Source organism: Taudactylus pleione, unplaced genomic scaffold (genome assembly GCF_031769625.1).
Source record: "Taudactylus pleione unplaced genomic scaffold, aTauple2 ptg000627l, whole genome shotgun sequence".
Taxonomy (NCBI): domain Eukaryota; kingdom Metazoa; phylum Chordata; class Amphibia; order Anura; family Myobatrachidae; genus Taudactylus; species Taudactylus pleione.
Window position 1 is genome coordinate 7,799,192 of NW_028285029.1, and position 13,474 is coordinate 7,812,665.

Sequence of the window (13,474 nt, forward strand, 5' to 3'; positions counted from 1 at the left end):
GGACAATTGGGAGGTATGTAAACCAACCTCCTGTGTGTGGTGCCCTCTTCCACCCTCTGTCACCCACTGATGCCCACTTTGCACTGCACTGCTGCCACTGCTCTGCACCACTGCTGCTGCCACTACCAGACATGCCTACAGCCATCTCGCACTCTGCACATCCCAAACCAACCTCCTGTGTGCCGTCCCCTCTTCCACCTGCGTGGGAGTACAATTTTGTTGCCCTTCTCCCCTGCAGATAGCCTAATTTGCTCATCCAAACCCTGATAGTTAATACATTTTAAAAAGAGCTATTAAATTCCATAGACATTAAACCTTATGGTTTCATATGTCCCATTAAGGCTGCTTAGACATGATCTGAAAATTCACAAAACCTATTGATTTTCTGCCACTCAAACTCCCAAAAGCAATGAAATTACGATCATTAAGGCTGACGCCTTAATAGACGTGTTCCTTGCGCAATACAGATATGGTATGCCAGCACACCCTGTGGTTAACGGCAGATTCAGCACTCTCACAGAATGAGATTGCTGTCACTCACAAAATGGTGGAGCTGCTAATTCACAGAATTGTGTGCTCATTGGAATACACACATGCAGTCTATGCAACTGAGGTCAAAGTAGAGAATAGAGCTGTGCAGATGGAATAAAAGTGGTGTGGATTGGGGGAAGAGACACAGCAGTGTGGATAGGTGAGACACAAAGGCGTGTAGAGGAGGGAAGGTTAAGCAGAACACGGGGGGGGGGGTTGCCACAGTAGTGCAGATGGGTGGAAAACAGTGGTGCAGATGGGGGGAAACATAGTGGCACAGTTTGGGGGGACAGCAATGTGGATGGGGAAGCAAGTGGCATGGACATGGGAAGACAGGCAAAGACAGATTGGTGCATATAAGGGAATACAGACTAGCTCAAATAGGTGAACAGACAACAGTAGGGATTGGGGAAGACAGAGTAATGCAGGTAGGGGGAGGAGACAGAGTTGCACAGTTGGGAGGGACAGAGTAGTGCACATGGAGGAAGAAAGAGTGGCACATAGGAAAGGAAGACAGCAGCATGGCTTAGGGGAAGGCAGTGGTTCAGAAGGAAAAGAGTGGCACAGATTCAATGTGGCACAGATGGAGAAAGACAGATTGGTACAGATGAGAGAACACAGACTACCATAGTTCAGAGACCACACAGCAGGAGGGATTGGGGAAGACAGATTGGTGTGGATTGGAAGGAAGACAGAGTGGTGCGGGTGCTTTGGGGAGACAGAGATGAACAGTTGAGGGACCTGAGTAGTGCAGATGGAGGAAGAAAGAGTGCCACAGATGAGAGAAAGACAGTAGCATGGCTGTGGAGAAGGCTCAGATGCAGGGCGGTGTGGCTGGGGAAAAACATTGGTGTGGATGAGTAAACACAGAATGTCACAGCTGGGAGACCACACAGCAGTTGGGATTGGGGAATATATAGCAGCATGGAGGCATATAGGGGAAGATAGTGTACATGCCTAGACTGAGTATGATATTTTAAAAAATAAGGGAGCTGAACGTGTATTCTAAATTAGATAAATGTATGCAGTGACAAGGATGTGGGAAGCCAGTGAGATTGTTTTGGTGATCAAATGGGAAGATTGTGGGCACTGAGTGGGATGTGGGAGCCACATAACTGCTTTGACCTCAGTTGCATACACTGCATGTGTGTATTCCAATGAGTATGCAATTCTGTGAATTAGCAGCTCCACCATTTTGTGAGTGACAGCAATCTCATTCTGTGAGAGTGCTGAATCTGCCATTAACCGCAGGGTGTGATGGCATACCATATCTGTATTGCGCAAGGAACACGTCCATTAAGGCGTCAGCCTTAATGATCATAATTTCATTGCTTTTTGTAGTTTGAGTGGCAGAAGATCAATAGGATTTGTGAATTTTCAGATCATGTCTAAGCAGCCTTAATGGGACATATGAAACTGTAAGTTTTTTTGTCTATGGAATATATATATATATATATATATATATATATATATATATATTAGGGATGAGCGGGTTCGGATTTCTGAAATCCAAACCACCCCGAGCCCCCCCGATCCAAGATGGGAACAGAGTCCAGCTCGGGTTTTCCTGCCTGACTCGGAACTGAAATTGAGGCAAAACGTCATCATCCTGCCCTCCGGATCTCGCGGGTTTTGGATTCTATAAAAGGTCCCCACGTCGGCGCCATTTCTCACTCCGGCTGTGACAAGTGAAGAGGGAGGCTGGGAGTTAGAACTGGCTGGGCTGTGTTGTGTTGTGCTTTGCTGCTATTGTCCATAGGGGCTGTGTCCACTCCTCCAAATTCCATAGGGGCTGGCTGGGCTGTGTTGTGCTGCTGTTGTCCATAGGGGCTGGCTGGGCTGTGTTGTGCAGTCAGTTGTCCATAGGGGCTGTGTCCACTCCAAATGTGTCTTTAGGGGCTGTCTGGGCTGTGTTGTGCAGTGTTCCATAAAGGCTATAGTCCTAAAGGGGTGCTGTAGTGTTGTCCAGAGGGTGATTGTCCATCAGTCATGCTCTGCCCATGTGCAAAAAAAACAATTATTTCCATGTTTGTGAATTGTGTGCACTGTAGCTGCATGTCCATTAACAAAGGACCAGTGCCAAGTGTGCGACTGTGTCATTAGTAAAGGGCCGGGTGGCTCATCTCTTAAACGGTGGTGTAACCCCCAAAGTGCACTCCAACAAAAATAAAAAATTCTCCTTTTCTGTGTTGTGAATTGTGTGTGCTGTAGCTGCACGTCTATCAACAAAGGAACAGCGCCAAGCATGCGCCTGTGTCATAAATCTGTTTAATGGTGTGTGTAACCCCCAAAGTGCACTCCAAAAAAAATAAAACACTCTTCTGTGTTGTGAATTGTGTGCGCTGTAGTCGCATGTGCATTAACAAAGAAGCAGTGCCAAGCATGCTCCTGTGTCATAAGTCTGTTAAAGGGTGGGGTAACCTGAAAAGTGTGCTCCAAAAAAATAAAAAAATCTTCTTTTCTCTGTTGTGAATTGTGTGCACTGTAGCCACAAGTCCATCAACAAAGGAGCAGTGCCAAGTGTGATCCTGTGTTATAAGTAAAGGCCCGGCAGGCTCTTCTGTTAAAGGGTGGTGTAACCCCCAAAGTGCGCTCCACAAAAAATAAACAATTCTTCTTTTCTGTGTTGTGAATTGTGTGCACTGTAGCCACATGTCCATCAACAAAGGAGCAGTGCCAAGCATGCCTCTGTGTCATAAGTCTGTTAAAGGGTGTGTGTAACCCACAAAGTGCACTCCAAAAAAATAAAACATTCTTCTTTTCTGTGTTGTGAATTGTGTGCACTGTAGCCACATGTCCATCAACAAAGTAGCAGCACCAAGTATGCACCTGTGTCATAAGTCTGTTAAAGGGTGGTTTAACCCCCAAAGTGCACTCCCAAAAAAAATAAAAATTCTTCTTTTCTGTGTTTGTGTGCGCCTTTGCTGCGCGTGTATATCAATATAACATAAATGGAGGACAAAACTTTGTCCGATAATAATAAAATAGGGATTGATCAAGAACCACTTCCTCCTAGTGCTGATGCTTCTGCCACTATCATGACATAGATGATAAAATGCAATCAACGTCGTCTGCCAAGGTCGATGCCCAATGTCATAGTAGAGGGCATATAAAATCCCAAATGACAATATTCAGGAAAATGACCTTAAAAAAACATTTAAATCATCTGAGGAGAAATGTAAACTTGCAAATATGCCATTTATGACACGGAGTGGCAAGGAACGGCTAAGGTCTTTCCCTATGTTCGTGACTAGCGGTTCAGCTTCATATGAAGATGGAAGCCCTCCTCCCGCTACAAAAATCAAACGAGTCAAGCTGGCAAAAGCACAGCGAAGAACTGTGCATTCTAAGAGGATACAGTATCACAAATCCCCAAGGAGAATCCAAGTGTGGTGGTGGTTGTGATGCTTGACCTTCCCAGCACTGGACAGGAAGAGATGGCTCTTTCCACCATTTGCACGCCCTCTGCAAGTGCTTAAAAGAGCACCCACAGTCCACTTGCTGATATGCAAATTGAAGATGTCACTGTTGAAGTACAACAGGATGAGGATACTGGTGTAGCTGGCGCTGAGGAGGAAGATGGCGAGGAGGATTCTGATGGTGATGTGGTTTGTTTAAATCAGGCTCCAGGGGAGACAGTTGTTTTCCGTGGGATGAAAAAGCCCATCACGGTCATGCCTTGTCAGAAGACCAAACATTCCTCCTCTTGGTCTGGCAATATTTCTATCCAAATCCGGACAACAACTGTCTTGCCATATGTACCATATGTAAAGGTGAAATAAGTATGGGTAGGTACATTAACCACCTAGGAACATCCTCCCTTATATGTGACCTGCAGTGCATTCATAAAAAGTTACTGTCAAGTTCAAAAACTTTGGCTAACACCGTAAGCAGTCCAGGGACACCTAAATCCCTTTGTTCTGTTGTATCCAAGGACCTGCAAACCACACTGTCAACTCCCTCCTCATCAATTTAGTCCTTAGTCAGGATTGGAAGTAGTCCTGCAGGCCATGTCACTGGCATGACTGACTCTCCTTTCTGTGATTCCTCCGGAGGATCCTGCATTGCTACGCCTACTGCTGCCGCTGCTTCTGTTGCTGCTGGGAGTCGTTCATCATCCCAGAGAGGAAATAGGAACACCACTACTTTTACTAAACAACTGACCCTCCAACAGTCCTTAATGAGGAAGATGAAGTATGACGCAGTCATCCTGAAGCAAAATGGATAACTGAGGCCTTGACTGCTATGTTGGTGTAAGACGTGCATCCAGTATCTGCCATTAGTGCAGTGGGATTTAGACAATTGATGGAGGTAGTGTGTCCCTGGTTCCAAATCCCGTCTAGATTCCACTTCACTAGGCAGGCTATAACGAGACTGTACAGAAACATCAGAAAAAGTGTCCTCAGTGTCCTAAAAAATGCGGCTGTACCCAATGTCCACTTAACCATGGACTTGTGGACAAGTGGAACAGGGCAGACTAAGAACTATATGACTGTGATAGCCTACTAGGTAGATGTATCACCTTACGCAGCAACAACAGCAGCGTCACCAGTAGCAGCATCTCAGAAACGCCAGCTCGTTCCAAGGCAGGCTACGCTGTGTATCACCAGTTTCAGTAAGAGGCACACCGCTGACAACCTCTTAGAAAAACTGAGGGAAATCATTGCCCAGTGGCTTACCTCACTTAGACTCTCCTTTGGTTTTGTGATTTCTGACAATGCCACCAATATTGTGGGCATTAAATCAGGGCAAATTCCAGCACATCCCATGTTTTGCTCACACAATAAACTTGGTGGTGCAGAAGTTTCTGTAAAACAACTGGGGTATGCAGGAGATGCTTTGGGTGGCCCGAAAAATTTCTGGCCACTTTCGACATTCAGCGACTGCATGCCGAAGACTGGAGTGCCAGCAAACACTCTTGAACCTACCCTGCCATCACCAAAAGCAAGAGGTTGTGACGTGGTGGAACTTACCCCTCTATATGCTTCAGAGGATGGAGGAGCAGCAAAAGGCCATTCAAGCCTATACATCCACCTGTGACATAGGCAAAGGAGGGTGTATGCACCTGACTCAAGCGAAGTGGAGAATGCACTGTTATGCAAGGTTCTCCAGCCCTTCGAACTTGCCACACATGAAGTCAGTTCAGACACTGCCAGCTTGAGTCAGGTCATTCCCCTCATCAGGCTTTTGCAGAAGCAGCAGGAGAAAGTGAAGGAGGAGCTTAGATGGTGTGATTCCGCTCAGCATGTGGGACTTGTGGATGAAGCCCTTCATCCGCTTTGCCAGGATTCCAGGGTGGTCAATCTGTTGAAATCAAACCACTACATTTTGGCCACCGTGCTCGATCCTAGGTTTAAAGCCTATGTGGTGTCTCTCTTTCCGGCCGACACAAGACTGCAGAGGTGCAAAGACCTGCTGGTGAAAACACTGTCAGCTGAAGCAGAACATGACATGTCAACAACTCCTTCTTCATTTTCTCCCTCAACTGGGGCTGCAAGGAAACAACTTAGGTATCCTAAGCAACCCGCTGGCAGTGATGCAGGGCAGGCAGGACCAAGTTTGGACATCTGGTCCGGACTGAAAGACCTGGCAACAATTTCTGACATTTCTACTCTCACTGCATATGATACTGTCACCATTGACAGAATGGCCGAGGATTACATCAGTGACAGCATCCAAGTAGGCATGTTAGACAGTCCGTACCTGTACTGGAAGAAAATAGAGGCAATTTGGAGGCCCCTGCACAACTGGCTCTATTTTACCTGAGTTGCCCCCCCGTACAGTGTGTACTCCGAAAGAGTGTTTAGTGCAGCCGGGAATCTTGTCAGCGAAAGGCATAGAAGGTTGCTTCTACAAATTGTGGAGAAGATGATGTTCATAAAAATTTATTATCAACTCTTCCAGGGAGACCAGCCTCCAGAACGTACAGAGGGACCTGTGGTGGTGGATTCCATTGGGGACAAATTAATACTCTCTGAGGATGAAGATGTACACAACACTAAAGAGGGTGAGGAATCGGTGGATGAGGAGGATGAGGATGACATCTTGCCTCCGTAGAGCCAGTTTGTGCAGGGACAGATTAATTGTCAGCTTGTTATGTGGGGGCCCAAATGAACCCATCATTTCAGCAACAGTTGTGTGGCAGACCCTGGCGCTGAAATGATTGGTTTGTTAAAGTGTGCATATCCTGTTTACAAACATAAGGTGGGTTGGAGGGCCCAAAGACAATTCTATCTTGCACCTCTTTTTTTTCTTTGCATTATGTACTGTTTGGGGCCTAGTTTTTCAAACTGCCATCCTGTCTGCCACTCCTGTCGCTTAGCATAGTCATCCAGCTACCTCGGTGCAACCTTTTGGACTAAAAACAATATTGTGAGGTGTGAGATGTTCAGAATAGACTGGAAATGAGTGGAAATTAATGTTATTGAGGTTAATAATAGCATAGGAGTAGAAAAACCCACAAATTATGTGATTTTAGTTGTTTTTATGCTTTTTTTCAAAAAAATACAGATCCAAAACACAAAACCCAGAACCCAAAACAAGGAATGGTGGTTTTGGCAAAACCAATCCAGATCCAAAACACGAAGAAAGATCCAGATCCAAAACCAAGCACAAAACACGAAAAGTGGCCGGTGCACACCTCTAATATATAAATATTTATATATATATATATATATATATATATATATATATATATATATATATATATATACATATATATATATATAGATATATAAAAATATATAGCCAAAAAAAGTTAATTTCCACAAAAATAGTTTTTGTCTAGTTATAATTAGCTATTGTTTCATGTTTTTATGTTTTTGAAGTTGTTCTTTGAGATTCATTTTTATTATAACTAATTTTTACAAACTTTGTATATGTATTTATTAGGGGAGTGCACCGGCCACTTTTCGCGTTTTGTGTTTGGTTTTGGATCTGGATCTTTCTTCGTGTTTTGGATCTGGATTCGTTTAGCCAAAACCACCCTTCCATGTTTTGGGTTCTGCGTTTTGGGTTTTGGATCTTTTTTTTTTCTTAAAAAAAAGCATAAAAACAACTAAAATCACAGAATTTGTGGGTTTTTCTGCTCCTATGCTATTATAAACCTCAATAACCTTAATTTCCAATCATTTCCAGTCTATTCTGAACACCTCACACCTCACAATAGTGTTTTTATGTCCCAAATGTTGCACCGAGGTAGCTGGATGACTATGCTAAGCGACACGAGTGGCCGGCACAAACACGTGGCCCACCTAGGAGTGACACTGCAGTGGCAGACAGGATGGCAGTTTGAAAAACTAGGCCCCAAACAGTACATAATGCAAAGAAAAAAAAGAGGTACAAGATGGAATTGTCCAAGGGCCCTCCCACCCACCCTTATGTTGTATAAACAGGACATGCATACTTTAACAAACCAACCATTTCAGCGCCAGGGTCTGCCACACGACTGTGGCTGAAGTGATTGGTTTGTTTGGGCCCCACAAAACAAGCTGGCAATTAATCTGTCCCTGCACAAACTGGCTCTACGGAGGCAAGATGTCGTCCTAATCCTCCTCATCCACCGATTCCTCATCCTCTTCAGTGTTGTGTACATCCTCATCCTCACAGAGTATTAATTTGTCCCTGCTGGAATCCACCTCCACAGGTCCCTCTGCACGTTCTGGAGGCTGGTCTCCGTGGAAGAGTTGATAATTAATTTTTATGAACATCATCTTCTCCACATTTTGTGGAAGCAACCTCCTACGCCTTTCGCTGACAAGGTTCCCTGCTGCACTAAACACTCTTTCGGAGTACACACTGGAGGGGGGCAATTCAGGTTAAATAGAGCCAGTTTGTACAGGGGCCTCCAAATTGCCTCTTTTTCCTGCCAGTACAGGTACGGACTGTTTGACATGCCTACTTGGATGCTGTCACCGATGTAATCCTTTAACAGACAGACGCATGCTTGTCACTGCTGCTTTGAGGATGCAGGTGCGTCTACAGCCCACACAATTCACAAAGACAGAAAAAAAAAGAATTTTTTATTGTTTGTCGAGCGCACTTTGAGGGTTACACCACCCTTTAACAGACAGATGCACGCTTGTTGTTTCTGCTTTGAGGATGCAGGTGCGGCTACTGCTCATACATTTCACACACAAACACTGAAAAAAAGAAGATTATTTTATTTTGGTTGGAGTGCACTTTTGGGGTTCACCACCCTTTAACAGACAGATGCACGCTTGTCGCTGCTGCTTTGAGGACAGTATCATATGCAGTGACAGTAGACTTGTCAGAAATTGTTGGCAAGTCCTTCAGTCCGGACCAGATGTCCAAACCGGCCCTTGACTTATGACACAGGCGCATGCTTGGCGCTGCTACTGTGTTGATTCATGTGCGGCTACATCGCACACAAGTCACAAACACAGAAAAAAATGTTTTTTATTTTTTGAAGCACTTTGGGGGTTACACCACCCTTTAACAGACTTATGGGACACAGGCGCATGCTTGGCACTGCTCCTTTGTTGATGCACATGCAGCTACAGTGCACACAATTCACAAAGACAGAAAAAAATATTTTTTTTATTGTTTGTGGAGCGCACTTTGAGGGTTACACCACCCTTTAACAGACAGATGCACGCTTATCGCTGCTGCTTTGAGGATGTAGGTGCGGCTACAGCCCACACAATTCACAAAGACAGAAAAAAAAGAAGAATTTTTTTATTGTTTGTGAAGCGTACATTGAGGGTTACACCACCCTTTGACAGATGCATGCTTGTCGCTGCTGCTTTCAGGATGCAGGTGCAGCTACTGCACATACATTTCACAAAGACAGAAAAAAAGAAGAATTTTTTTATTGTTTGTGGAGCGCACTGTGAGGGTTACACCACCCTTTAACAGACAGATGCACGCTTGTCGCTGCTGCTTTGAGGATGCAGGTGCGGCTACAGCCCACACAATTCACAAAGACATAAAAAAAAGAATTTTTTTATTGTTTGTGGAGCACACTTTGAGGGTTACACCACCCTTTAACAGACAGATGCACGCTTGTCACTGCTGCTTTGAGGATGCAGGTGTGGCTACTGCGCATACATTTCACAAAGACAGAAAAAAAAAAGAATTTTTTTATTGTTTGTGGAGCGCACTTTGAGGGTTACACCACCCTTTAACAGACAGACGCACGCTTGTCGCTGCTGCTTTGAGGAAGCAGGTGTGGCTACTGCGCACACATTTCACAAAGACAGAAAAAAAAGAATTTTTTTATTGTTTGTGGAGTGCACTTTGAGGGTTACACCAACCTTTAGCAAACAGACGCAAGCTTGTCGCTGCTGCTTTGAGGATGCAGGTGCGGCTACAGCCCACACATTTCACAAAGACAGAAAAAAAAAGAATTTTTTTATTTTGTTTGGAGTGCACTTTGGGGGTTACAGCACCCTTTAACAGACAAGCCAGCCGGCCCTTTACTTAGGATACAGGAGCACGCAGTCGCTGAATGGCAAAAGTGGCCAGAAATTTTTCGGGCCACCCAAAGCGTCTCCTGCACGCCCCTGTCGCTTTACAGAAAATTCTGTACCACCAAATTTATTGTGTGAGCAAAACATGGAACATGCTGGAATTTGCCCAGATGTAATGCCTACACAATATTGGTGGCGTTGTCAGATATCACAAATCCGCTGGAGAGTCTAAGTGGGGTAAGCCACTGGGCGATGATTTCCCTCAGTTTCTCTAAGAGGTTGTCGGCGGTGTGCCTCTTACTGAAACCGGTGATACACAGCGTAGCCTGCCTTGGAACGACCTGGTGTTTCTGAGATGCTGCTACTGGTGACGCTGCTGTTGTTGCTGCGTAAGGTGATACACTTACCCAGTGGGCTGTCATAGTCATATAGTCCTTAGTCTGCCCTGTTCCACTTGTCCACATGTCCGTGGTTAAGTGGACATTGGGTACAACCACATTTTTCAGGACACTGAGGACACTTTTTCTGATGTTTCTGTACAGTCTCGGTATCGCCTGCCTAGTGAAGTGGAATCTAGATGGGATTTGGAACCGGGGACACACTACCTCCATCAATTGTCTAAATCCCAATGCACTAATGGCGGATACCGGATGCACGTCTAACACCAACATAGTAGTCAAGGCCTCAGTTATACGTTTTGCTTCAGGATGACTGCTGTCGTACTTCATCCCCCTCGCTATGGACTGTTGGAGGGTCAGTTATTTAGTAAAAGTAGTGGTGTTCCTGCTTCCTCTCTGGGATGATGAACAACTCCCAGCAGCAACAGCACTAGGAGGAAGTGGTTCTTGATCTTTCCCTATTTTATTTTTATCGGAGAAAGTTTGGTCCTCCATTTATGTTATATTGATATATACATGCGGCTAAGGCGCACACAAACACAGAAAATATTTTTTTATTTTTGTTGGAGACTCGTTCACTTTGTGGGTTTCACCACCCTTTAAGAAATGAGCCAGCCGGCCCTTTACTTATGGGACATAGGCGCATGCTTGGCGCTGCTCCTTTGTTGATGCACATGCAGCCACAGTGCACACAATTCACAAACACAGAAAAAATATATATTTTTTTCCACTTGGGGAGAGCACCCCTGACGGACAGAGCACCCCCTGGACAACACTACAGCACCCCTTTAGGACTGGGACACTGCACAGGACTTTGGAGAGGACACAACCCCTATGGACTGACTGCACAACACAGTCCAGCCAGCCCCTATGGACTTTGAAGGAGTGGACACAGCCCCTATGGACAGCAGCAGCACTGCTCAGCACAACACTACACTACACTACACTACAAAGCCTAGCCAGCCCTAACTCCCACCCTCCCCTCTTCACTGTCCACAGCCGAGTGAGAAAATGGCGCCGACGCGGGTACCTTATATAGGGTCCAAAACCAACGAGACCCGGAAGGCGGGATTATGATGTTTTGCCTCGATTTCAGATCGAAAAGTCGAGATCAGATTTCAGATCAGGAAAAGTCGAGCCTGACTCGGATCGGCCTCGGATCGGGGGGGCTCGGGGGGGTTCGGATTTCAGAAATCCGAACCCACTCACCCCTAGTATTTATTACTGAAGGGAGCCATATAACAAGAATATTTTTTAGCACATATTATAACGGTAAAATTTAGCATTAGTGGAAATTAGCCAGACTGCAGTTTTTCCTACAGTATTTGTTTAAGAATATTTTTGTAAAGTATTTTGTCATCTAGCTTTAAATAAATGTTAATTCTAGATCAGCTATGGAGCAAGAGACCCTGCGCTGAGTGACAGAAGGATTTTTCCACAGTTTTTCCGAACAAGTTACAATGACCAGGTGCAGTTTTTGGCAATTATAAAATTACTGAAACTTTTTGGGTGGAACTGGGTCGGGATCATTTCATCAAATGATGACAGTGGAGATCGGGAGCTCCAGCAGCTGAGCAGGGAGTTAACTGATTATGAAATATGTGTGGAATACAAGATTAAAATTTCTGAAACAAGTTTGATAGAGATGAGCATTGAGAATGTCATTCATAATTCTACTGCTAAGATTATTATAATTTGTGGCACAAATAATCGTCATTTTATATATATTTTGCTAAGAATTGCACGAATTAATATGAATAAGACATTTGTTCTTCCAGCTTCATGGTCACTTGTACCAGAGATTGTGATACCAAATGAGCGTGGATTACCAACGAACTGCAGTCTTGTGTTCTCACTTCCTGTATATGACATCCCCGGAGCACAGGAATTTCTAGATAATGTTCACCAATCAAATGACTCAAATGACCCATTAATGGAGGATATCTGGATAAATGAGTTTCGCTGCATCTCTAAAAACAAACTTAAAAATGTGCTTATCCAAAAAATAAGTGATATGCCCATCCGAAACTGCACTTTAGAATCAGATTTTCCATCCTATATAAAATTTACTACAGATGCAATTCCTTACAGAGTGTACCTTGCTGTCTATATCATGGCTCAAGCCTTACATGACATGTATTTAATTTTAAACAATAATGGTAAAAGAAACATTTTGAACACAAATGTATATAAAGTGAGTATAAAAAGCACCAAAATTCTTATGTCCATACAGAGGGCCTGATTCGATGGTTTATGTACATATTTGATTGTTGTGGATTTGTGCATGCACAGGGACCCTTCTGCTCATGTGAAGAACAGGTCCTGCGTGACCACTCACGTGACCACTGCATGACCACTCACATGATTAACATGCTGCGACTAAAGAGGATGGGGTGAAGGGTGGCCAGGGCCGGCAACTGAAATCTTGGTGCTTATGTTTTTGGGGTGCCCTATCCCCTCCCAGTAGGTGCATGCAGGTCAGATATTGGCTGTGTCTCTCCAGCCTCATCCCCAACTGTCTTTCAGCCTTATCCTCACCTGTGTTGCAACAGCCTCAACCCCCGTCTTTCCAGCCTCATCCTCACCTGTGTTGCCACAGCAACATCCCTGTCTCCAGCTTCATCCCCCAGTGTCTCTCCATTTTCAGTCATCCACTAATCTCCCCTGTCTCTCAGAATCATTATACAGTACCTACACCTGTCTCTCAGCTTCATCCCCCATTGTCTCTTATCATCATCTGCTCCACTGTGTCTCTCAGCCTCATTCCTCACCCTGTGGCTCTCAGATTCATTCCTCACTCTGTCTCTCAGCTTCATTCCCCAGCCCATGTGTCTTCCTGATTCATTGCTCACCCTGTGTCTCTCAGCTTCAACCCAGCCCCTGTGTCTTCTCAGTCCCTGTGTATCTCATTTTTATTTCCCAGCCCATCTCTCAGCCTCAACCCATCTCCTGTGTATCCCCAGCACTGTGTCTTCAGTTCCATTACCTCCATTATTTTCCCCCCACTTCATCTATAGCCCCCCCAACATCCAACCTGTGTCTCCCCCAGCCCAGTCAACACTTAGTTGTGCATGGCTCTTCTCTGATCCAGCAGTGCAATGTCATGATTTCATG

At 44.8% G+C, this 13,474-nt stretch overlaps 1 protein-coding gene across 1 annotated transcript in view; it reads left to right on the plus strand.

Moving 5' to 3' along the window:
- Positions 1-12,757, plus strand: part of LOC148479293 (extracellular calcium-sensing receptor-like) — a 31,409-nt gene extending 18,652 nt beyond the window's left edge. The window contains exons 4-5 of the mRNA XM_088454705.1: positions 11,748-12,554; positions 12,653-12,757. Coding sequence (XP_088310831.1) covers positions 11,748-12,554; positions 12,653-12,757 — 912 coding nt within the window. The remainder of the gene's footprint in view (positions 1-11,747; positions 12,555-12,652) is intronic.
- The last annotated feature ends 717 nt before the right edge of the window (positions 12,758-13,474 follow it).